The sequence below is a fragment of the Peromyscus californicus genome, unplaced genomic scaffold, assembly GCF_007827085.1.
Source record: "Peromyscus californicus insignis strain IS unplaced genomic scaffold, ASM782708v3 Scaffold_19__1_contigs__length_69161282, whole genome shotgun sequence".
Lineage (NCBI taxonomy): Eukaryota > Metazoa > Chordata > Mammalia > Rodentia > Cricetidae > Peromyscus > Peromyscus californicus.
Window position 1 is genome coordinate 58809031 of NW_026294491.1, and position 23457 is coordinate 58832487.

General features: G+C 45.0%; 1 protein-coding gene across 3 annotated transcripts in view; it reads left to right on the plus strand.

Moving 5' to 3' along the window:
• The window catches only part of Rcan2 (regulator of calcineurin 2), a 238567-nt gene that overhangs the window by 134225 nt on the left and 80885 nt on the right, over positions 1–23457 (plus strand). Inside the window, exon 1 of one of the 3 annotated variants that reach the window (XM_052745398.1) lies at positions 17381–17679. The exons of the other annotated variants lie outside the window; for them this stretch is intronic. Within the exon in view, the coding sequence (XP_052601358.1) occupies positions 17593–17679 (87 nt within the window). The 5' untranslated portion in view covers positions 17381–17592. Of the gene's footprint in view, positions 1–17380; positions 17680–23457 lie in introns of those variants that run through there. 3 annotated transcript variants of the gene reach the window in all.

Here is a 23457-nt window from a genome sequence, read left to right on the forward strand (position 1 = left end):
TCTTCCTGGATACTGATGTATCCCAGTCCCTCCGAATGCCCCCCAGTACACCCACAGAGTAGGACAAAGGTGCTGGATGATGCATAGGGTAGGAGACTAGTCCTCAGAGACTTCTTGGATCCCCTTTAGACATCCTCTTTCTCTTCCTCTGGTCTCCCTAAGGTTCTCAGTGTCCCTGAGTTACCCCCACAACTTCCTGTTTCTGACCAGGAGCCTAGGTGTCCCCAAGGGGGCTTTCATTTTCCAGAAAGTTAGAGCATAAAGCATGCTTGAGAAGGTTCTTTATACCTAACATTTTAGGGTGAGGTTCTGGTCTGAAATAGCTTTTTCCTGTGAGTGCTGTCGGAGGCCCTGGGGAGCCTATGAGCAGTGACCATTCAGCCAAGGGGTATGATGAGGATGGTACCAGTTCTAAAGATACCACTTTCCAGCTCTGGTCTCAGATCGCTAAAATCAGTGCTGGGAGGGGAAAAAGGGTAGGATGAGATGGAGGAGGGAATGCGTCCTTCTCAGAGAGTTAGCTATAAACCACAACTCGTTCATCTTTATTGATCCATCCCTTTTACACGTCATTAGCTATGGACCTGTAGCCTTCTGGGTAGAGCCACTGGATCACACTGATTACCATAGGTCAGCTGGAGTAAGACAACAGTGTCTTGGAAAACCACTGAATCTCACCTTTGCTGTGAACAGAGGTGACTGGCTAGTAACTGATTTCGGAGCTATGGGTGGAGGTGTTCCTTGCCATTTCCTTCTAGCTTTAATGCTTAGGTTAATCTATACCTTTCTGCTCAGTTTCAACCTTACACTGGCTGTTGCGATCTAGCCAGAGTCTGAGAAAGGCAACAACGCTTGACAGCGGAACCACTGATTTGCAGTTGAACAGAAATGGGGTGATTCTCTCTGTCAACAAAATGTTGACCAGCAGAGACGTATAGGACGGGGGGACAGGGTAAGCACAGAGTTCCAGGTGACAAAGCGCGGAAGTCAAGGCATGTGGGAGCTACAGAAAACCGTCCCCTCGCCTTGCAATTTCCTGATTTCTCCACTGTTTCACCCTATTTATAAAGAGAAACAGAGTCTGGGCTGGAGAGATGGCTCAGCATTCAAGGGCTCTTACCAGAGTCGTTTCCAGAACCCGTTGTCTGGTTAGCTCAAGCCTATAACTCCAGCTCCAGGGAATCTGACACCCTCTTCTGGCCTCTGAGGGCACTGGCACACAAGTGTACACAATATACACAAAAGAACACATCTAAATAAAATAAATAAATCAGTAAGTATAAAATAAATCTGTAGCATTAACTGCCTGGACCACCCGTGACTGGATTCAGGCTTAGTTTGGTGTTTTGGGCCCATCATTGGCAATCTTACTTATTTTCCAGGTCCTACTGAGTCACTCTCCCGGCTGAGCTGGGCCAGGCTTGCCAGCGCAGTGATGTGTGCTGTTTACCAGAGGAGCTATTGTGTTTTTCACCTGTTTATCTTGTGAGAGGGCTGCAGCTCGGTGATAAAGCCTTTTTGGAGTGTGGAACATTGGGATACAGGAGCCTTTCAAGGGCACGACTTCCTTCAAGCCCTGACTGAGGAAGCTAGATGGGAAGCAAAGGGAGGCAACCACAGCTGTCAGGCTTGTAGATTTCATCGGTCAGCAGTCAGAAGTCAAGTTCCCAGGCTTGAGACTTTTCAGTTTGAATCCTAGGTTGTTCACAGGTTGACACACAGAAATAAAAATCAATGTCTCAAAGAAATGCCTGCAATGGAAGTTTGGGCTGTGAATCCTCAGATGCGGGGAGAATCCTGTGCCCTGGAAACACAAAAGCTGCAAAGACTGTGTGAACAGAATGCAGAGGCCATGTGTAGTGGGGAATGTGTCAGATACATGACTCTGCATTTAGTCAGTGGTGTTTCGATACATGACGATCCTCTCGCTACAGTAACTGTGAGGTTTTCTGTGTTAGCCCCACCCACTTCTCACTTTACCTGTATTAATGGACTCATTTGAGCCTCTCAGAAAACACAGACATCAATGCTCTGTTACCTACAGGAAGGGGGAACACTGGGAAGGTTGAAGGTTAACCTACTGCACATTAGTCAAGTTAGTTCGAGGGCTCTAGTCTTCCAGGCTGAGGAGTGGTGTGTGCTTGAATGCACTCCGCTAGGGTCCTTGGGTCTGCCTCTCAACTCTTCGGTTAACTGACTTTTTAAATCTAATTTTTATTTTATTTTATGTATATTGGTGCTTTGCCTGCATGTGTGTCTGTGCATCACTTTCGTGCCTGCAGAGGCCAGAAGAGGATGTCAGATCACCGGGAACCGGAGTTACAGACTGTTGTAAGCTGCCAGGTAGATGTTGGGAACTGAACTCAGGTCCTCTGGAACAGCAGCTAGTGCTCTTAATTGCTGAACCATCTCTCCACCCACCCCCATAGCTTTTTCTGCTCTCTCTCTTTCTCTCTCTCTCTCTCTCTCTCTCTCTCTCTCTCTCTCTCTCTCTCTCTCTCTCCCTCCCTCCCTTCCTCCTTCCCTTCCTTCCTTCCTTTCTTTTTAAATTGGTCTCACTAGCTGGCCTGGAGCTTCCTATGTAGACCAGGCTGGCCTGGACCTCACAAAGGTCCACCTGCCTCTGCCTCCCTTCTGAATGCTGGGATTGAAGGCATGTGCTGTGTTGTCAGGAACTTAGAATGGTGCCCACAGAAAGGCAAGCTCTTGGGCAGTGTTCAGCTCGGGAAGCACAACCCTCTCCCAGGTTACAGATCCATGAGTGTCTGCTGGTTTCAAGGGAATTTCCAATTACTGGAGTGAAAGCCTTTCCAACTCAGCTCAATAAACAGCAGCAACTCCTGTGCAACCTCCCAATGGCTCGGCTCAGCTCGCGGCTTGTCTCAACATGTGAAGAGTTAGATCAGTTTTTACCATCACCAACTATGTAGTCGGTGGCTTTGAATTCCCCAGACCTACTGCATGAAGAAGCCACCATCTCTGTATTTGGCTGCTCTCCAGGTACTTTGGTCTAACCTTATCACCTGCCCAAAAAATCCTTCAACATAGAGCATTGCCTTGGCAAATCAATCAATTAATCAATCGATTGATCGATGGATCGATCGATCTGGAAATGGGACATACACCGTGGATACAGTATTCTGTTGAGATGAACAGTAACGTATTTCTATTTTCCCCATTCATTAGTTCATTCACCAAATGTTTAGTGAAGAGCTACCTTTTCCATACACCACTGCAGATGCTGTGAGATTCAATACTGAATGGAATCACCAGTGTTCCTGCCCTGGTGGGTCCCATGTGCTGTACAGAAAACCAATCAGAACATGAGAAAATGTATGTTGTGATAATAAGAGATGCTGGAGAGACTAAAGAATGGTGATTTAGAAAATAGGTCAATGGCATCCAAGGATGTTGGTGGAAGACTGAGAACATCAAATGATGGGGCTGATAATGGTTTTGTAGAAGTTGGATTAGTCTGGCTTCTATGCAATGTGGATATATAGAGCTTATTGAAACCAGGAAGGAAGCTGGGAAACCAGCCAGGGTACTTGGGCAGGAGTCTAGGTAAGAGCTACAAACGGTTTGTATTAGAGACCAGAGAAGAGGGACTTGTCCAATGTGAGATGGGCTTTGAAGACGGTCAGCAGACTTGGTAGGCAGTCTGGATATGAGGGAGGGAGGGAGTGAACAGTGCTGCTCATCCTGAGATGGATGCTGGTTTACTGTAAGGAGCTGAGCTGGTTGACCAGCAAGCCCCAGAGATCTGCTTGTCTCTGCTTGCCCAGCTTTGGGCCTAAAGTCCCGCACCACCACGTTCAGCTCTGTTTATTTACTTTAAACATAATTTCTCCATTGATTCTTTGGGAATTTCACATCATGCACCCTAATTCTGCTCACCTCCCAGTCCCCCCATATCTTCCCCTCACCCCTGTAGTGCCCCTCCAAAGGAAATTTAAAAAATCAAAACAAAACAAAACAAGCACACAAACAGAAATAAGAGCAAAACAGAGCAATAAAAACCCACAAATGAACAAACAAACAAACAAACCCACCTCTTTGTTTCTTCTTTCCTGCTTCTCCAACACCTCTTCATTAGTCCTGGTGGCATCGGGAGTAGTGTGTCACATAGTAGACCCTTTTGTCCAATCAGCTTTACTAGCAAATGTTCATTGCAGTGAGTCACTGGTCTGGTTCAAAGCCTCTGGTTTCTGGTACACCATCCTCACTGGACCCTCACTGGAACTCCTCTGGGATATCCCACAGCCACCCTGAGTCATGGAGTTCCTGCCGGTATTGTTCCACAGGACCAGCCCCTTCGTGAGCTCCAGCAGGTCCTAGATGGGGTAGATGCCAGGGTAGGCCTGGGTGGTAGCTGAGCTGGTCATTCATGGGCACTAGGGCCACCCATCTCAGGCAAGGGGGCGGAGCCAGCTCCCCAAGCCCATGCCAACAGGGTCAGTTCTCCCTCAACTGTGTTGAGGGGTGGGACAAGTGAGCAGGAGTTAGCTCTCCTGTGAGGGTCAGGCTAGCTCTCTCGCTGCAGTGTCCAGCAAGAGGCAGGTCCAGTATTCAAAGGGCAGGGCCAACTCAGGATGGACCTCTGATTTCATCCAGTATTTTTCCTATGGCCCCCTGAGGTGACATGGGCCACAGACATCCACGCAGACTCCAGCTGCAGCTGGACCACAGACCCAGATAAGGCTCTAGGTGGCAACTTAGGCCCAGATAACATCCTGGCTCCTGGTGGAAGCACTGGCTACTCAGATTGGGATGGTTGTGGCAGCAGCATGGCCCCAGGACAATACCAAGGCCTCGGGGTGTAGCCCCAATCCCGGGGTTCTGACGGTTGTGGCAGCAGCATGGCCCCAAGACAATACCAAGGCCTCAGGGTGTAGCCCCAACCCCGGGGTTCTGTGTACCCTTTGGTGGCAATATGGGACTTGGACTTCAGCACAGACCCCAGTCGCAGTAGGATCGTGGACCTAGACATGGTCCTAGACAGCAGCTGAGTGTGGATGTCACCATTGCCCCAGGTGGCTGTGCACGCCACTCATATCAGCATGGACCCAGCAGCAGTATGGCTCTCAGACACTAACATGGCCTCAGACCTTGGACATCCATATGACCTTCTATGGTAGCCTTGGATATCAACACAGACCCTGGCTGCAGTAGGGCCATGAACCCAGACATAGCCCTCAGCTGCATCTCTGACTGGGACATCACCATGGGGGTAGCAGCTCAGGCCAGTCAGATCTGCATAGGCCTGGCTGCATCATGGCCATCAGACACCAACACGGACTCAGGTGGCTGAACTTACCCTGGGCATCCACACAGCCCTTGGTGGCAATGGAGCCACATACATCCACCCACACCCTGGCTGCTATAGGGCAACAGACCCAGACATGGACCTCAACAGCAGCCTGGGCCTAGGTGGCACTATGACTCCAGGTGGCAGCACAGGCCACCCAGATATGTATGGCCCCGGCTACAGCATGACCCCCTAGACATCAACAAGGCCACAGGTTTTGGCCCAGATCCCAGGCTTACATGTGGCCTTTGGTGGCAACATGGTCCATGGACTTCAACACAGACCCTGGCTCTGGTAAGACCACAGACCCAGACATGATCCTAGGCATCAGCCCAGGTCTGGATGTCACCATGACCCCAGGTGGCAGGCCACCCAGATTGGCAAGGCCCCTGCAGCAATGTGGCCCCTGGACACTATCATGGCCCCAGGTGGAGGCCCAGATGCCTGGAATCAACATGGCATTGGGTAGCTGCTCAGGCCAGTCAGATCTTCATAGGCCTGGCTGCATCATGGTCCTCAGACACCAGCATGGACTCAGGAAGCTGAAATGATCCTGGGCATCCACACAGCCCTTGGTGGCAATGGGGCCACATACGTCCACCCACACCATGGCTGCTATAGGCAATCACAGCATGGCCCAATCATGGCAACACAGAATTCAGCTTTATTAGCAGTATATTATCACTGCTTAGGTCCCTGTATGTGCAAGGCAAATGTTCTACCATCTTGAGCCACCTCCCAGCCCCAAGTCCAGGAGGTCTTAACAGCTGTTTTCTTCATTCTCCCCAATTTATTAGAAACCCCTATAGTACTTTGTACATCATAAATGGACAGCAAAATCCTTGGAACATGTAAAGCACATGATATTATCAGTGAGCCAATGTTCCTAAAATTTGTTCTGAAATTGCTGGTTTGAGAAAAAAAAAAAGATTTTCTTTCTAACTTTTTTTTTTTCTATTGAAAATCAGAATGTTTTTGGTAATGTATTTCATGCTGGTGGCAATCAAGTGTGGATATGGGCAAATGATGCCTCCATCAAATTGGGCTGTAGGCAAGTCTGTGGGACATTTTCTTGGTTAGTGCTTGATGTGGGAGAAGCCAGCCCACGGTGAGTGGCACCTTCTTTAGGCATGTGGTTCTGGGCTGTAGAGGAAAGCCAGCTGAGCATGAGCCTGTGAGTGAGCCAGCAAGCAGCATTTCTCTGGGGTCTCCACTTCAGTTATTGCCTCGAGTTCTTGCCCCGAGTTCCCTCAGTGTCAGTTTGTGACCTGGAAGTGTAAGCCAAACAAACCCTGTCCTCTCTAAGTTGTTTTGGGCTAGAGTGTTTCATCACAGCGACAGAAAGAAAGGAGGACAGACCCAACACCCAGTCCTATTAGCAGAATGGTCAGGGCCCCAGGAGCTGTCTCCGATATGACAAGGACCACTGTGGGACTCCAGCATCACAATGGGCTTAGAGGATAAAGATTCCTCCACACCGGGTCTCTTATATCACAGAGGAAAGCCTGGCCACTATCTCAAATTCTTGCTTCACATTATAACTCTATAAGGACAAATGGCGTATCATATTATATCATGAAGTTTGTGTTCCAACATTCTAATACTAACACTAATCTTGGGATTATTTCCCCATTGTTCTTTTATTAAATACTTGGCGAATATTTAGCACTCTCTTGTTGCCTACTCACTTGGGTTTCAGCTACCTTAGATATAGAGATGTGCTCTCATCAACTTAGAAAGGGATAGAAAGGCCACTGAGATGGCTCAGCAGGAAAACGTACTTGCTTCCAAGCTGAAGGATCTGAGTTCCACCCTGGCGATATGGTGGAAGAGGAAAACAGACTCCCCCAAGACGTTGTCCTCTGACTTCCACACATGCGCACCCCCACATTTGCATGAAATAAAGTAATAAACTGTAATAGAAAAGAAAGTAACAAGAGCGTGACCCCAGTTTCCGGACTGACTTGCTGTGGCTGGGAACCTAGACATGACAGTCTCAAACAACGGCTGCTCATTTTAATCACACGCCAGCATTCTGCTGGAGTCCTGCATCTCCCAGCCGCCTTCTCCAGACTGTGCTCTGTGAGACATCCTGCTCATTTATTCGCTCACAGTCTTGATTGACTCATTGGCATGCCGGGGAAGAAGGGCAGCTTTTGTTCTCGGAAAAAGTCTCTGTTACACAGATGTCTCTGAGTGAGCTGGCCCAAATACTGAGTTTGAGATGACCCCTGAGCAGAACAGGGCAGGTTTTCTGAGGGCTGCTCAATTTATTTGAACACTCTGATAGTGCAGTAAGCATTTTTTTATGCTATTGCTAATTATATTGACTGTCTGAAATTTCACTAATTTGTTATATTGTAGCAAACATAGAAAAATGTTAGCATTTAGGGAGGGACAAAAACCTATACGTGTTTTTACTGCGCTCATTAATGGTATGCTTACTTGTAAGAATAGTTTTAAAGCTTTACAGTTGAGTTTACAGATGTGCGGTTAATTTTTGTCAACTTGGTACAAACTAGAGAAAACCTTAATTGAGAGCTTTCCTCTACCTGTTTTGCCTGTGTGCTCTGTCTGTGGGGCACAGTGGTCTTTCTAGTTCTAGTATCCATAGTCCTGCCTTAACTTCCTACCCTGGCTTCTCTCAGTGATGGCTGTAAACTGCGAATGAAACAATTTCTCTCTTCCTGAAGTTGATTTTAGTCATGGTGTTTTATCGCCACAACGGAAAGCAAACTAGGACAATAGACTAAGACAGAATAAATTTTCTGTGCTCTTGGGATGAATATAATTGAGTAAATCAGAGGAGTTTCCATGTGCTTGATATAATGATGCATTCTACATGGCATCGTAGGAAGAAGACAGGTGTAGGGAAGAGGGTGATGGAGATGTTGGCTTAATTCTATCATTGCTGTGTTACCTGATGAACCAGTTGTGCATGTCCACCCTAGATGGGAGGAATTCAATTTTCCCAATATAAAATACAGGTTTAGACTCACTAATTTTAAAGGTTCTCAGAGAAATACTATCATATGAATTATATATGTTGTCTCATCCAGACTTTTCTTTTAAACAACTGATTAAGGTTTTATTCTCCCCTGCTATTAAAGTGGCCTGAGTATATCACAGGGGAATTTGAGAAGTAAAATGAAATAAAAAGGGAAACCAAAGTTAGTGGTGCTTCCTTCTATCTGGAGTTAAGCACTGTTAATATGTTGGCCCAGTTCCTTCTGAGCTTCTTAGGTGTATGTATATTCTCAGAACAATGAAACATAACTGCGTGTATAGCTCATAACTTACATCTTTCCTTATAGCATTAACTGCTTTGAGAACATACTTACAGAAGTTGCATAAAGATTCAACCCACAGACATGATCATTTAATTAGTCTTTAGTACTTAGTGCAAGTTAAATAGATATCATTAGGTGTATTTTATTATTGTGTTATTGCACATAAATACTTAGATTACTTGTGATTTTTGTGAAGATGTGTCTACAGTTGTCATCACTGGAGAAAGATTAGGAAAATGACTTTACTAAATTTCAAAATTCTTATTATGCGGTCATTGTAAAGTGGATCATGAGATATTCCCCCCTTGTCTGTATCTGAATGAGCTGGTATTGGTGCCCAACCTCACTGGCTTTTACACTCTTCTTACTGATAACCCCAGGCTATGAAATCCATCCTCAGTCTTACTTTAGTTGAGATTGATTATGCCATTATCATCTGCTTTAAAAATTTTTTTTAGAGAATTTTCTTTCAGAATGCCTCTCTGACTGAAGGGTGACTCAAAATAAAATAATTTGATTTCAGGCACCTGAGGTTACTCAGTGTCCTATTTTGTAGGTTTCTAACTTAATTCCACGTGCATTCTTCATGTCAGGAGTTACGAAAATGTTGGCCTTTTCACATAAAAATTATTAAACATTTTTTTTTCTGCTACTGTGGTAGAATGTTTGATAGAAGCAGCTTAGGGGAGAGAGGGCTTGTTTTAGCTGACAGGGGATGAAGTCCATCACTGCAGGGAAGGCATGGGAGCAGAGAGAGAGAGAGAACCGGAAGTGAGGCAAGACTATCAAGCTTTAAAGACTGCCCCCAGGCACATACCTCCTTTAGCAAGGCTTTACCTCCTACAGGCTCCATAACCTCCCCCAAAACAGCGCCACCAACCAGAGACCAAGTGTTCGATGTATGAGCCTATGGTGGGTGGGGGGAGTAGTGGGGGTAGGGGGTGAGGGGGGTGGAGGGAGGGATGCATTTTTCATTCCATGCACAGCAGTGGGCACTCTGTGTGCACTTGAAAATTGTTTATGTTCTTCAGCTGTTGGGGTATTCTGTGAATATCAATGCACTTAGGTTTACTGGTAGAGCTGTTTAAATCTTCTTTTATCTTTGCTGACATCTTTCCATACTAGGCAGAGGGGCATTAAGTCACCTGACTGTAAGTGCAAAGCTGTTTTTCTCTTTAATTCTCTCACGGTCTACTTTGTGACTGTGGAGATTTCATTAGGAGGTGCATTCACAGCCAACAGTTGCAACTTTTACTGCTTGTAAAATTGAGACATTTGTATCCCTATATCCTAATCATGACTCTTCATCTACCTCCTGCCATGTCAACACAGACACTCCTAATTACATATGCTTACTGTTCTATTTTTAGTCTGCCTCTGTAGATTACCGATATCTATCTGTTATGGGAGGAGTTGTGTTTTATTTCTCTTGATCCAGCCTGGTAGTTTCTGCTTTGAATTTAAATGTTTACCATCCATTGACATTTAAAGTAATAGTCAGCTGGTTCAGTTTGGTCCGCCATCTTGATTTTCTTCCTTTCTTGGGTAAACTAGTTCTGTTTTATTTGGGGTTTTGTTCAGAGCGTCATCTGTTCTCTCCCATGGGTTTGTCAGTTAATCTTCCTCTTCGTCTTCATGGTTAATCTCATCCAGCAATGACAAGCATGTCTTTAGCCCACCATTATTTACCTTTAAGGAATACCATAATTACTTTGTGAAAGTAAAAGTCATGACAGTGTATTTCCATTTGCACACCCATGATTTTTGTGTTCTTATCATATATTTTACTTTCATATAGGTTAAAACCCTGACATTCATTATTGTTAATTTGTCTTGAATAATTGTGGTTAAAAATGAATATAGCAAGAAATCATTTTTTGATTTACCCATGAATCGATTACTTCTGGTGCTCTGTATACGTTCCTTCTAATCCTCCTTTCCATAATTATTCTGTTTTTCCCCTTATTCCTCTGAGTTTCCAGTCTATAAAATGTTTGCTCCAACATTCCCAGCAGTTTGTATATGCTATGAGTAAATTGCCTCTGCTTTATTTTTCTGTTAAAAATGTTTTTCAATCTTTTCTTTACATTGCTTAGTAATGTTATCAAGGTGTCACTTTTTTTTTTTTTTTTTTTTTTTTTGGTTTTTCGAGACAGGGTTTCTCTGTGTAGCTTTGCGCCTTTCCTAGGACTCACTTGGTAGCCCAGGCTGGCCTCGAACTCACAGAGATCCGCCTGGCTCTGCCTCCCGAGTGCTGGGATTAAAGGCGTGCGCCACCACTGCCCGGCTCAAGGTGTCACTTTTAAACCTTCCGTCTATTCATCTTACGTACACACTTTAGTGATCACTAATAACTGTGTGGAGTTATGCTGCTGTCTTCAAAAATGGATTCATCCCCTCCCTCACCAGTCCCTGCTGCCTTTTGACAGACTCACAGTTCAAGGGAACCACTGATCTACCATTAGGGTCATTCCAAATGCATAGAATTAGACACTAATTTACTTATTAAAGTTTTGCCTTCATAATTGAAAGCCGTTTCTTTGGCTGTAAGTGGAGATACAAGTTGCTAATTTAACCTTTTCCCCCATTTTTTGATTTTAAATATGTTGTTCACGTTTTGTCTGCCGTTGTTTCTGATGCCAGTCATCATTCTTATAATTGTTCTGTACATCATGCCTTTTCCTCTTCCTGCTTCTACTAGTCTCGCTTTGATTTGGAGTTTTCAATGGAAAATTTCAGCCATCTGGAAACGGTCACCTGGGGCCTCAGTGGGCTCCGTCAGTTGCTTCAAGACTGTTTTCTCTCTTACTTTGCTTGTTGGCTCTCTTCCTGTTGTCTATACAGCTTTTCCTTCTGCTTTATACCTGGCCTGGACAAAGTACTGGATTGAAATGAATGAGGATATGGGACTAGCCTTTAGTTTATTCAGTACTTTTCTTCTCGGGATGACCCTGGAGTGATCCAAAGTAAAATTATTTGACTTCTTTACCTCCCATTGTAAGCAGATTCTCCTTAAAACACAGTGCAGTCCTAACCTTGATAAGGTCCTGTGACACGATTATAATAGATTTTAATTACTTCTGATTTATGTTTCTTACATATCATGGCATTCATTTATTTAAAAGTTTACCAGTTATACTCATTGCTTATTCTAAACCAGGTTTTTTTTAAAAAACAAACACACAGACACAGACACAAAACCAAAGTCCTTATTTTTGGTTTTGCTTTCCTGCCTCTTTCTCAGGCTCCCTTTCTTCTTTGTCCCTGCTTTGATAAACACTCCTTCGCATTCTACATGATGGCTCTCCCCTCGGGGGCTAATTTTAGATGCTCCACAGTTGAAGTTATGATGAAAAGTTCTCCACGTTCAATGATGAAATTCTCTTCTCCTGCTCTTCCTCGGACTCAGCTAGGCTGGCTGGTCAGCAGGCCCCAGAGGTACCCCTCTTTCTCCATCTCCCCAGCTCCTTCGTTTGTATTTATGAGGCATGAAAATACTACATGTACTTGTAGAACAATGAAATTTAAAGAAAAAAAGCAACTTCTAGGAACCAGAAATGAAATAAAACAAATGAACTAAAACTTGGCATCTGCTTGGTAGGAGAGAGGGATGGTTTTGACTGACAACATATTAATCTTCATATCCTTCATAAGCTACATCCTAAAGATAAAAAGAACTAGAAAAAAATTCTTCCTGCCAACACTTAGCCTATCATCCTGAGGCTGCTGGCTAGGCACACCAGAATGAGATACAGGAGATAACAAACTCTGTTGTTGGTTAGACTTGATGATACTTGATGTAGATGTAGAAGGATGGGAACATAGATACAGGACAAATAAGTTTCAGCATTAGCATCCAGTACTGAACTTTGAATTATAAGTCTAAGCTCATAGATCATCTTCAAAATATATTTAGATGTTCTCTAGCTCTGCCCAGTGGAAAGGCTTACAAAGAATATCCAGTGTAGAGCAAACAGCATCTTGGAGTATGTTGATTGTGATCCTAGAATATTAGGAAGTACTTAGTAAATGGCACCTTGGAGAAAAGCCTGGATCCCTTATCTGGGGCAGGAAATGAACAAGATGGGACTGGAACATCTTGTCATACCAGAAGGCGAGGTCCTCCCTCAAAGACTGCTGGCATCTGTCAGAAGAACTCTGAAGCCAACCTCACAAGACTCCCAACAGCCACAGTTGAGCTCTGTGCACACCAATAAGCTGAAACTGCATTGGAATAGAAGCCACTGAAAATGTCTAATCCATGAGTTTATATATATAGTTAAAAACTATGCATGATCTTTGGAGCATAATAGGGAAGCAGACCATGAAATATACTAAAAGAAATACCATCAAGGGTCCATGAGCATGTCTTAGCATTGGGATTGAAGGCCACTAACATTACAAAGAAAGCCCGCCAGCAGCATACGCCTGCTCATTGCAGCATACAGCAAGGTTTACGAAGGAACCTCCCTAAGCCTGCATCTCTTACAGCTCTGGGTCTAACACTCAGGACCTGTAGAGAATGCGGAAACTCACCACGTGGCAATGTGTATAGCTCATGAATAAAATCCAGATGGAGGGAATTACAAGGGACAAATCACAGTTTTACCTTCAACACAATAAACCCCAAGGAAGAGGAGGAAAAAGAGGGACGGAAGAAAACTGCAAACTGTGGATAAAAGAGGAGTGAGAGACACAATAGTCTGGATCTCGGTTTAAATAAACAAAAAGTTACAGAGGGAGAAAAGAAAAGAAACAGCAGCAGGAGGGCCCCATGAGGAGGAAGGGAAGAAGGGAAAAGGAGAGAGGAGGAGGAGAGGGAGGTGGGGAAAGAGTATTCCACGGTTGGAGGACAGACTGTGTTGTGATACTAAGGACTACCACTGGGGACACTAAGGACTTTTTCCTGCACGTTTTCTTTTTTCTTTTTTGAGTGGGTCATGATAGACACCATGATTGCAAAAGAAGACCATGCAGAGATGCAGGCTACTGGAATATTTACAGCTGAAATGACATGGGGCATCTGCCTTGAGACAACTGGAGTGTGGAAGTGGGTGGGCCAGAAGCTAGGTTCTAAGATCAAAATTTACTTAAGAATCGCCTTCAGGGCGTATGAAAGAACAGATAAACGTCTGAGTCAGTATGTGGGACCCAAGAATCTGCTTGCAACAAGTCCTCAAGTGATGCTGCTACTCTTGGTCCAGGGATACTCAGAGCAGTGGGTCTGAGACCAGACCCGAGTTCGTTCTTCTTGTACCTCTCTTGCTATTGTGTCCTTTCCACTTCTAAATAGGATTGAAACTCTCTCTAATACCAAGAAACTTTAGGAATCCACGAGGACACAGAGAAGGAGCTCAGTTTTTTATAAACCACGGCATTAATGGAAACCTCTGTGCCACAGATGTGGCAGCTGCTTCCAAGGCCAGCTCTGGATTGAAGGTGCCCAGCTCTTCTTGCCCCCTGGCAGTGAGCAAGTCAGCTCAGCTGTCTCCACTGACCAAACCTCCTGGACAGAACAGTGTGCTTTCTGAGATGCCTGTGCCATGCTGTTACTGCATCTCCCTCTGGTCATGGGTAAAGCAGAGGCTTGGGTGAATTCCAGGAAGTTCTGGCAGCTTCCATTGGAAAGAACACTCCTGAACAGAGCTGTGTCCTGGCTCAGCTGTCCTAGATTGGAAGATGTCCAAGTTTGCATGGGAACATGCTCATCCCCCTGCAAGACTCTCCCTGGGATCTCTAGTTCAGGAGGTGTCTCTACTGTGCGGGGCTCCTCTGCTCACCTCTTAGCGTTCATACATGTGTTTATCTACTCATATTTTGGATATTTGTTGGGTTATCTCTCAAAAGGCAGGTATTCATTTAGACCCTGGAAATAATACACCACAGAAACTTGAAGCCTTACAAATCAGAATTTTCTTTATAGACACTCTTAGACATTTACCTGCATGCTGCTACTGCTATGAAATATTTTAATTTTATTTAAAAATTGTGTGTGTGTGTGTGTGTGTGTGTGTGTGTGTGTGTGTGTGTGCACATGTGTGTGTTGTGGTGGTATACTTATCCATGTGTGGACACCTGGAAGCCAGAGGTTGATTTCTGGGTCCTCTTCTATGACTTCACCACCTTATTTTTTGAGGCAGGATCTCTCACTGAACCTGGAGCTTGCCATTTTCACTGGATTGGCATCTGCAGGGCTCTGGGATCCACCTGTTATTTCCTCCCAGCTCCTTGGTTCTGGATGCACACTGTGGCACCCAGCTTTTATGTGGGTGCTGGGGACCTGACTATCTGGGTGCTGGGGACCTGACCTCAGGTCTTCACACTGGTGCTGCAGACTCTTTGCCCGCTGAGCCTTCTCCTCAGCTGCACAGCTGTGCAATCTTAAAAGTGAACTCTTAGGTATTCCATGGGATATGGAAAAAAATACCCCTTTATTCAGCCTCTTAAGTGGATGCTGATGGTATTCACAACCATTCTTATTTTGAATATACTTCACATTTAAGTGGTATTTATATATCTGAGACCCCTTTGACTTTCTTAGAAATTTTGCCTAGCACTCTCCCTTAGTCACTGTTCTTTTGCTGTGAAGAGACACCATGACCAAGGCAACTCTTACAAAAGACAGTATTTGTCTGGGGACTTGCTCACAGTGTCAGAGGTTCAGTCCATCATCATCTATTGCGGGAAGCATGGCAGTACGGATGGCCCTGGAGCAGTAGATGAGAGCTACATTCTGATCTATAAGCCGAGAGAGAAGAGAGAGAGAGAAAAAGGAGAGAGAGAGAGAGAGAGAGAGAGAGAGAGAGAGAGAGAGAGACTGGGTTTTCCAAACTTCAAAGCCCATCCCCCAGTGATATGCTCCCTCCAACAAGGCCACATCTTCCAATCCTTTCAAACAGTTCCACTCTCTGGTGACTAAGCATTCAATATATGAGCATATGGGGGCCATCCTCATTCCAACTGCAACATACTCCATGGTTGACCAGGAAGACACTAAGGACCCCTCAAGGTTTTATAGCAGCAGGCTCTGGCTTCCCTGTTTGCTTCAAATTTAACTTTCCATGAAGCTTAGCCCAAACGGCTCCCTCTTGCCCAGCCTTGTGGATGTTTCCAGCAGCTGTCTCTTCGCTGGGGAGCTCACCTTACTCCCCAGTCTCCCAAAGTCTTGCCAGTATGTCGAGGTCAGAGAAGAGGCCTGGTCCTAGTTCTCAGTGCCCGTTTTCCATCCCAACCTGGCACCTAACATTCAGCATCCATTGCTCTTCTGCCAATGTGCTCACTGAATGCTTCTTGGACCATTTCTCCATCATCACTGCCGCTTTGTGTAAGCAAGCCGCTCGGTGGCATATTTTAAGCCCCTAGACGATGTAGAAACTTGGTTTTTTTTTTTGTCTTTAAGAACATCTGGTACAGAATATTGTACACATTCATTGTCAGAAAGTGTTATTTGATTATATATATGATTACCTGTATTTTCCACAGTGCCTAAACAACATGTAAACACACACACACACACACACACACACACACACACACACATACACATGCATTTCCTCAGTCTCAATATCTACTTGCAGAAGAATTACCTTTTAGTGTGGGAAATGCCTGATTAAATCCTGGCGTTCAAAGGTGGAGCAAACAGAAAACGTTAACCCTCAGTCTCAGATGCCTCCTCCACCTTTCTCATCTGTGGGTAAAGTTAGAATATTTTCTCCAATAATGTACTGAAGAGGCACCTATCTGTTCTAAACCATGATACTCTGCTGGCCACTGGAAATGCAGCTCTTTTCTCTTTGGGATAAATCCTGCAGGGTGTTGGTGTGTTCTCTTGAGACCTGTGTGACTAATGCAGTTTAAACAAGTCTTATATTTTTCCTTCTCACTCCTACCGTGAAAAAAAAAAAAAGGCTCTCCCCACTTGATTGATTTAGTCATAACATCCTCTGTGGTGGGCACTCCACAAGGCTCAGGACAGCCACAGCCCTGCCCTTCAGGGATTCACAATCGGGACAAAGAAAAAGCAAAGAAAAGAGTCCCCTCAAAGTCTCAGGCAAAGCCGAGCCCGGAGGCTGTGACAATGACCCACATGAATGCGTTTATCCATTAGACCCTGCCATCTGTCCCTGGGTGCGACGGCCACTGCAAGTCCTTTCCACTGACTGCCCGTGGTCTGAATGACCTTGGAGAGAGCCTGGAATGCCGAGCTTAGAAGGGTACTACTTTTGAGTTCCTGGTCCGCACTTAATGTTCTTCAAATAGAAGTTGCACAAACCTCTCATTTTTTCCTCTTACCTAGAAGCCTACTTCAATGGCTCACTAATGGATTTCTATTCAGTCCATGTCTGGCATGCAGTAGGGTGCCCAGAACATATGTGGCTACTCTGAGGGGCACGTAGCAATCAGCAGAGCCCAGGCAAGCTGCAAAATGCCCCAACTTCCTGCTTGTCCCAGGCAGAAAACCATCAAACCTTAACCTGCAGAGGCTCCTCTGCCCAACTGCCCTCACCCTCCCCTCCCAAAGCGGAACCTCTGCTGTCAGATTTTTTTTTCTCCACTGCTTTTTTTTTTTTTTTGCAGACATAAGCTGAAACAACAGCCATGACTCAGTTCCTCACGAACGCTGCCTGAATTGATTTAGTCTGAGTTCAGATTTAGCACGTAATCATGTTCAATTTGCGCTACTGCACTGCCTAGAGATAAAAGGCTTGTGTGTGTGTGTTGAGGGGGGGCAGCCTCGGCTTGTGCCGGTCGGTCTCTGTGATGATGTCATTGGCATGAGAGAGCCGGGCCCTTCTTTACTCTGCTGTACTGCCTCAGACGCTGCGTGCAGCGGGAGCAGGCTCTAGGTGCCCGAGCCTCCAACCAGCACTGCGCCCCACATCCCAGGAGCAGGGCAGCGCCAGGACCTGGCCACGACAGTATCCATCCAGGGGCATCCCTTCACTCTCAACTCTGAGGCTGCCTAACTCTTCACTGAGAATTCCGAAGGGGGGAATGCCAGCCCCTAGCATGGACTGTGATGTTTCCACTCTGGTCGCCTGTGTGGTGGATGTCGAGGTCTTTACCAATCAGGAGGTTAAGGTATGCAGTTGGAGTGTTTCTTTTCATTGTTGCCGTTCCTGGGGCTACTTGGCAGAGGCTTTTCTAGTGTAGGGGAAATACGACTTGGGTTAATCATTTGCAGCCTGTTTGTTCCATGAAAACAAGGGAAAGCTCGTGGCGATGCTAGCTAGAACAAGTTAGAAGAGACCAGCATGCGAAATTTGAATGTGACTGGATATTCCATGGTCGGTTTATTCTCATCTTCTGTATTGAGTGATCTGTGGTCACTGCTTTCCTCGCGACATGTTTTCCTGTTCTCTTTACAGTATCTCCCATCAGTCTGGGTAATTTGTAGGTCCTGGGTATTGAGAGGGGGTTTAAATCATTGATTAATGGAAGAAAGTACAAGCAATCACGAGTCCATTGAGGATGTCCTGACAGTGGGACAAAACCCATTCATGGCATGTCACTTAAAATACGCCGTGATGTGGTCCTCAGACTGAACAAACGCGGTCCCACAGCAGTGCCAGTCTCCGGTGCGTGGAACTCTGAAGTCGGAGAGCAGCACTTGATTGCCTTTGTCAGGTGCAGAGGCAGTGAGTTGTTTTCCTCACACAGCTGTCTGTGAAGAAAGTTCAGGCAGAAATCCATCTTTCCATCCGAAGGCTCAGAGTCGCACACACACACACACACACACACACACACACACACACACACACACACACACACTCACACTAGCCCTCCCTGTGCAGCAGCTGGGGCTGTGATGGGTAACTGTCCTCTGACTGCAAGGATTCTTTTGGGGATTTTTTTTTCCCAACTTGGTTTTCTATTATGAAAAAGATTCCGTGAAAATGAGAATCTTTCATTGTCACATTCTGCAAAAGACCTAGCCAAGCTTCATATTTATAAACAGTGAGGTGAGGGAAAGGCGGAGGGGGGAAGAGAAGAAGGGAGACAGCAGCTTGTGGTAAACAGGAAGAAGAACGCGAGGATTATGCTACAGTCATGGACCATCAACGTTCTAACCCTTAGTGAGTGAAGCCCTGCGTTCTTCGATGCTGTGAGTGCAGGTGACATGCCAGAGCTTCCCAGGTGGAGATTCCTATGTCACCAGCCCACACAGGACGGTATCACTCAAGCCTGCAGATCTGCACACACTTTTGAAATGAATTCAGTCTTCTGGTTGGTTGTTCTTCAAATCTGAAGCATGCACCTCTGTATTTACCAATCCTATTCCAGTGTGAGCTCCACTCCCTACTGCTTGTCATAGGGAGGGTTGAAGAATTCAAATAATAAGGTCTGGGCTTGCTTGTCGACGTCTCGTGAATGGAAATGTGTGTGCGAGACACAGTCTTTCCACTCTTATATGGTGTGAGCACTTTTAGAGGGACAGCTGTCACTAAAACCCCTCCAGGTTAAGGCTAGAGCCAGCTTAAAATCCACTGTGGGTCACTAGCTAAAGTCACCCTAGTACTGCTGGATCAGCATGGAGAGTAAAACTCCACAGCCCCCTCTGTCCTCACTGGTTCTTTATCTATATCCTGTCCCAGAAATCTTACAAGCTACTCTCAACTCTCTGAAGCTCAAAATGAGGAAGATATTTATTAGAGACCTGTAGTCACACACACACACACACACACACACACACACACACACGCACGCACGCACGTGCATGCGCACACGCGTACGCATACACGCACACACACACTGCATATCTCTATGATAAGGACATAACACAGCTATTCACTCAGTATTTCCTGGAGACAGAGATCGTTCCGTGGAATTAAAGAGACACAAAGTTTTTAGGGCTGGCTGCCTTAGAGGGGTTGCGGTGGCTTAGTGGAGGGGCTGGCAGGTTGGTTCCACCCTGCACTTGAGTGACTCCGTCTGTTTGCAGTATACTGTCTGTGATGACCGAGCGGGGAGGGAGATTGTGAAGTGGCTGGCCCAAGCTTTCTCCAGAAACATGGGGTTTGGAGAGATGGACCACACACTCTTTCCACCAACATCTCTGAGCCATGGTGGTTTCGTTTATTGTGAAGAAGCTCCTGATTTTTATGTCTCAGTTTTCTCATCTGTAATGTGGGGACAGTAATTTCCCCCATATTGGCTTATCTAAGAGGAACAAAGAGATGTACAAATGTGAAAAATCTGAATACAGTCCTCGATTGCAGTCAGTGGTCAATAAATGTCAGCTCTCTCTATCAACATGGCCATCATTTCCAACATTCTCTGAAGGACAGGGAAGTCTAGTCAACTAGCCAAAGAAATCCAACTCCAGTATAGTGTGCTGGGATAATTCAGTACATAGAAAGTGTTTTCCCTTCTGTTCTCAGTGTGAAATAAAAACATGCATACACCATACACCACCACCATCACCACCACCACCATACACCACCACCACCACCACCACCACCATCTAGAAAACACGGGTTGCCATTTCAGATATGTGGTCATTTAACTGGCAGCAGTGACATCCTTATCAAGGAAAGGTCTGTATTGTTCACTAAAAACAAGGGAAGTCAACAGGACCTGTAGAAATTTATGAGATCACTATTATGACTTCTTAGATATTGTCTTAGGAGATTGAAATATAAAACTTCAGGTGTCAAAATGTGCCCAAATGTAATAATCATAGTTAAGAACCAATAATAGACAGCTAGTAGAGTCAGGGATCCCACTCTTCGAAGCCTTTACTACTTGATGCCAATGGGACTGGAGAGATGGCTCAGTGGTTAGAGTGTACCACTGTGTACTCCTGAAGTATACCAGTGCCCAGCAACCACAGTGGATTGGATGTTGCCCACATCACAACCTCCTGTAACTAACTACAACTCCAAGGAATCTGACTCCCTTCTGGACACTTAGGACACCTGTACTCATGTGCATATGCACATATACACACATAATTAAAAATAAATACGGGCTGGGAGATGGGTTAGTTCAATTCCTAGTACCCACATGGAAGCTTACAAATGTCTACAATTTCAGGCCCAGGGGATCCAGCATTCTCCTTTGTCATCCTTGGGCACCTGGCACTTACACGGTGCGTAGATATACATGCAGGCAAAGCACTCATGCACATAAAATCATAAAATAATTTTAAAAAATAAAATAATTCTCATAAACATATTTGATGTCAATGATAACAGAGGCCTGCATCTAGATTGCTTGACCTCAGACTTTTTCACGTTTTCACGGGTCCCCCTTTCTCTATGTAATCCCTACAGGAAAACTGCCCCATTGCAGAGATGCAGCCAATGGGCACTCTTTACAAGTAGGGTGGTTTCTTTGAGGGCAGTGTAGCCTATGTACAGGGTCTTTCTCATGGTGACTTAGAAAGCCACTCCCACCTGGCTTTTAGCCAAATGCAAAAGGGACCATTCAGACACCAATCCCCTAAAGTGTTTCAAAGCTGTTAGAACCATAGGATGTGGGAAATTGGACCACCAGTGGTCAGCCATATTTGCTCTTCTCTAGAAACCCCATCACTGGTGGTTTGGTAAACTTAGCTGTTTATTTAGCAGCATGATACCATAGATAAAGATCTAGAAGTTTAAAGTCATCACTAGAAAGAACACATGATGATGAATTAGCATGCATGTCCGTGGGTGGGAGTTGATTTCCTTGAATATTCTCATATTTCTGAAATTAGTCATCTCACATCACCAGGAGAGCCAAAACTTTAAAAATAATGATAGGTTAATAATGAAATTGCTGTTTGTTGTCTTCTGGTTCTTAGGCTGTATTGAACATTGCTATCCCCTAAAGGGCTTTAAAAAATATTGACGATGCCCAGGCCCTGTGCCCAGAACTTCTAACGTATCTGGTATGAATGGAGCCTGGGCACAGAGCATCATAGTAAGCCAGTATCTTGTCTCTTCTAGTCATGAATTAGTACATCAAGGTCAGCCAAGAGTTGCCTCTGCTTAAATGCTTTCATCTATATCCTCCAAGCTAAGGCTTAATCTACGCAGTTTTGAACTCCAGGCTCTCAGAAATGCCAAGGCTTGCCCCAAACTGTTGGATCAGTTTACCGCATCTGCAGTGTGTCTGCCTCCTCTGAGCTGATGGGAACCACTCCCTAGAGATACCACTAGAAGTTGTGGGTGGGCAGCTTTGGTGTCTCCGTGTGGTCTTCTGTTCTTCCAGGAGGCATACAGACCTGGGGCTTGCCCTTCTTGGCAAATGGTGGCTTCTCTCACCAAAAAAAGGGGAAGGTGCTTTCTCTCTAGGCTAGTGGGTTTTTGATCCTTCTATAGACATCCACCCCTGCCTCTGTGGACTCTGTATTGAAGTCAGAAAGCTCCCAGAGCTCCCATTTACTAACGAGAACAGATGAGAAACATGACAAATGTCATAGGAAGTAGAGAAGTTTTGAAGAACTTTCAGGCCTAGAACATTTATTCATTCATTCAAAAACATCTGTAGAAAAAAAATTGTTGTTTCCCAGGCATTGCTTGCAGAACTAGGGGATGGGCAAGGCAGTCCCTGTCTTCAGAGAGTGCACATTCTCACGTGGGAGGCAGACAGTAAATTAGCACCCTGAGAGATGAGCGGCAGAGAGTGAAACAGCTGCCTTGCTTACGTGGTCAGTGGAGACCTCTCTGGTTTTAAGTGTCATTAAAAGAGTTTGTTCAGCAAGATCTTGGACATGTATAGCTCTTAGACAAAATCATTCCAGGTAGAAGGAATGGGAGATTTAAAAAATAAAGAGGCCATCCCATTTCATCTGTTGTTTTTACCCAGCCTACATTTAACCTCTTGCCATTCTGCATTCCTTAGGGACCCACGGAAGTGTATATGTGGAGATGTCTGAGTATATGTTTGTGCACTCTAATGTGCCGGAGCCCATGGAGGTCAGAAGAGGCATCATATCCCTTTGTGCTGGAGCTATAAACAGCTGTGAGTCACCATTTTGGTATAGGGAATTGAAGTCAGGAACCCTGGAAGAGCAGCAAATGCTCTTAACCACTGAGCAATATCTCCAGCCCCAGTAATAATTCCTTATACATGATTAAAATCTGCAAAGCCAAGGCCTTTTATTTTCTTGTTTTATTTTTATTTGGGACTAACAAGTAATAATTGTGTATATTTATGTGCAATTGTAATATATACTTATACTGTATGATGCTTGATTCAGGTTCCTTGGCATATCCATCCTGTTAAGTAGTAATCCTTTCTTCATGGGCAATATTCAGATTTCAGTCTACTAGACATTTCAAGACATACAATAGCTTATATGCAAGAGAACACTCATACCCCTCTTCTCTAACTATGTGATGGGGCGTATTGACCACCCTCTCTCCATGCTCCCCACCAGGCCTCAGGTAACTAATTACTTTTCCACCAAGAGCTCCTAAGCCTTCACGAGATAACCTACCTGATTTTAGATTCCATGCACGTACAAGTTCATTCATGTGATAGTTGTTCTCTGTGTAAATTACTCTATTTAACAGAATGTCCCCTAAGCACATCTATACTGTTACCAACAATCACATTTTAAGGTCACTCCTGAGTCTTACTTTCTCTTCCCAACCCATACAGCCTTGGGTACATCTCTTAACTGTCTAGGTGCGCCATAATCACGGGGACAAAAAGACTGTTTTGTGCAGTCTGTTTCTTTTCCTATAAGAGTACAGGTGGCTGACTCACAGTCTGTGTCATGCTATTGAGTGGGTGATGGAAGAGACCAGGACTCCACAGTCTCTTAAGACAATGCGATCTCTTCGGGGTTTGAACCCCTGGGGATTTCAACTGACTTGCATTGTTTGACAAGAGCTGTGGAAGGAGAAAGAGTGACTCAAATGAGCG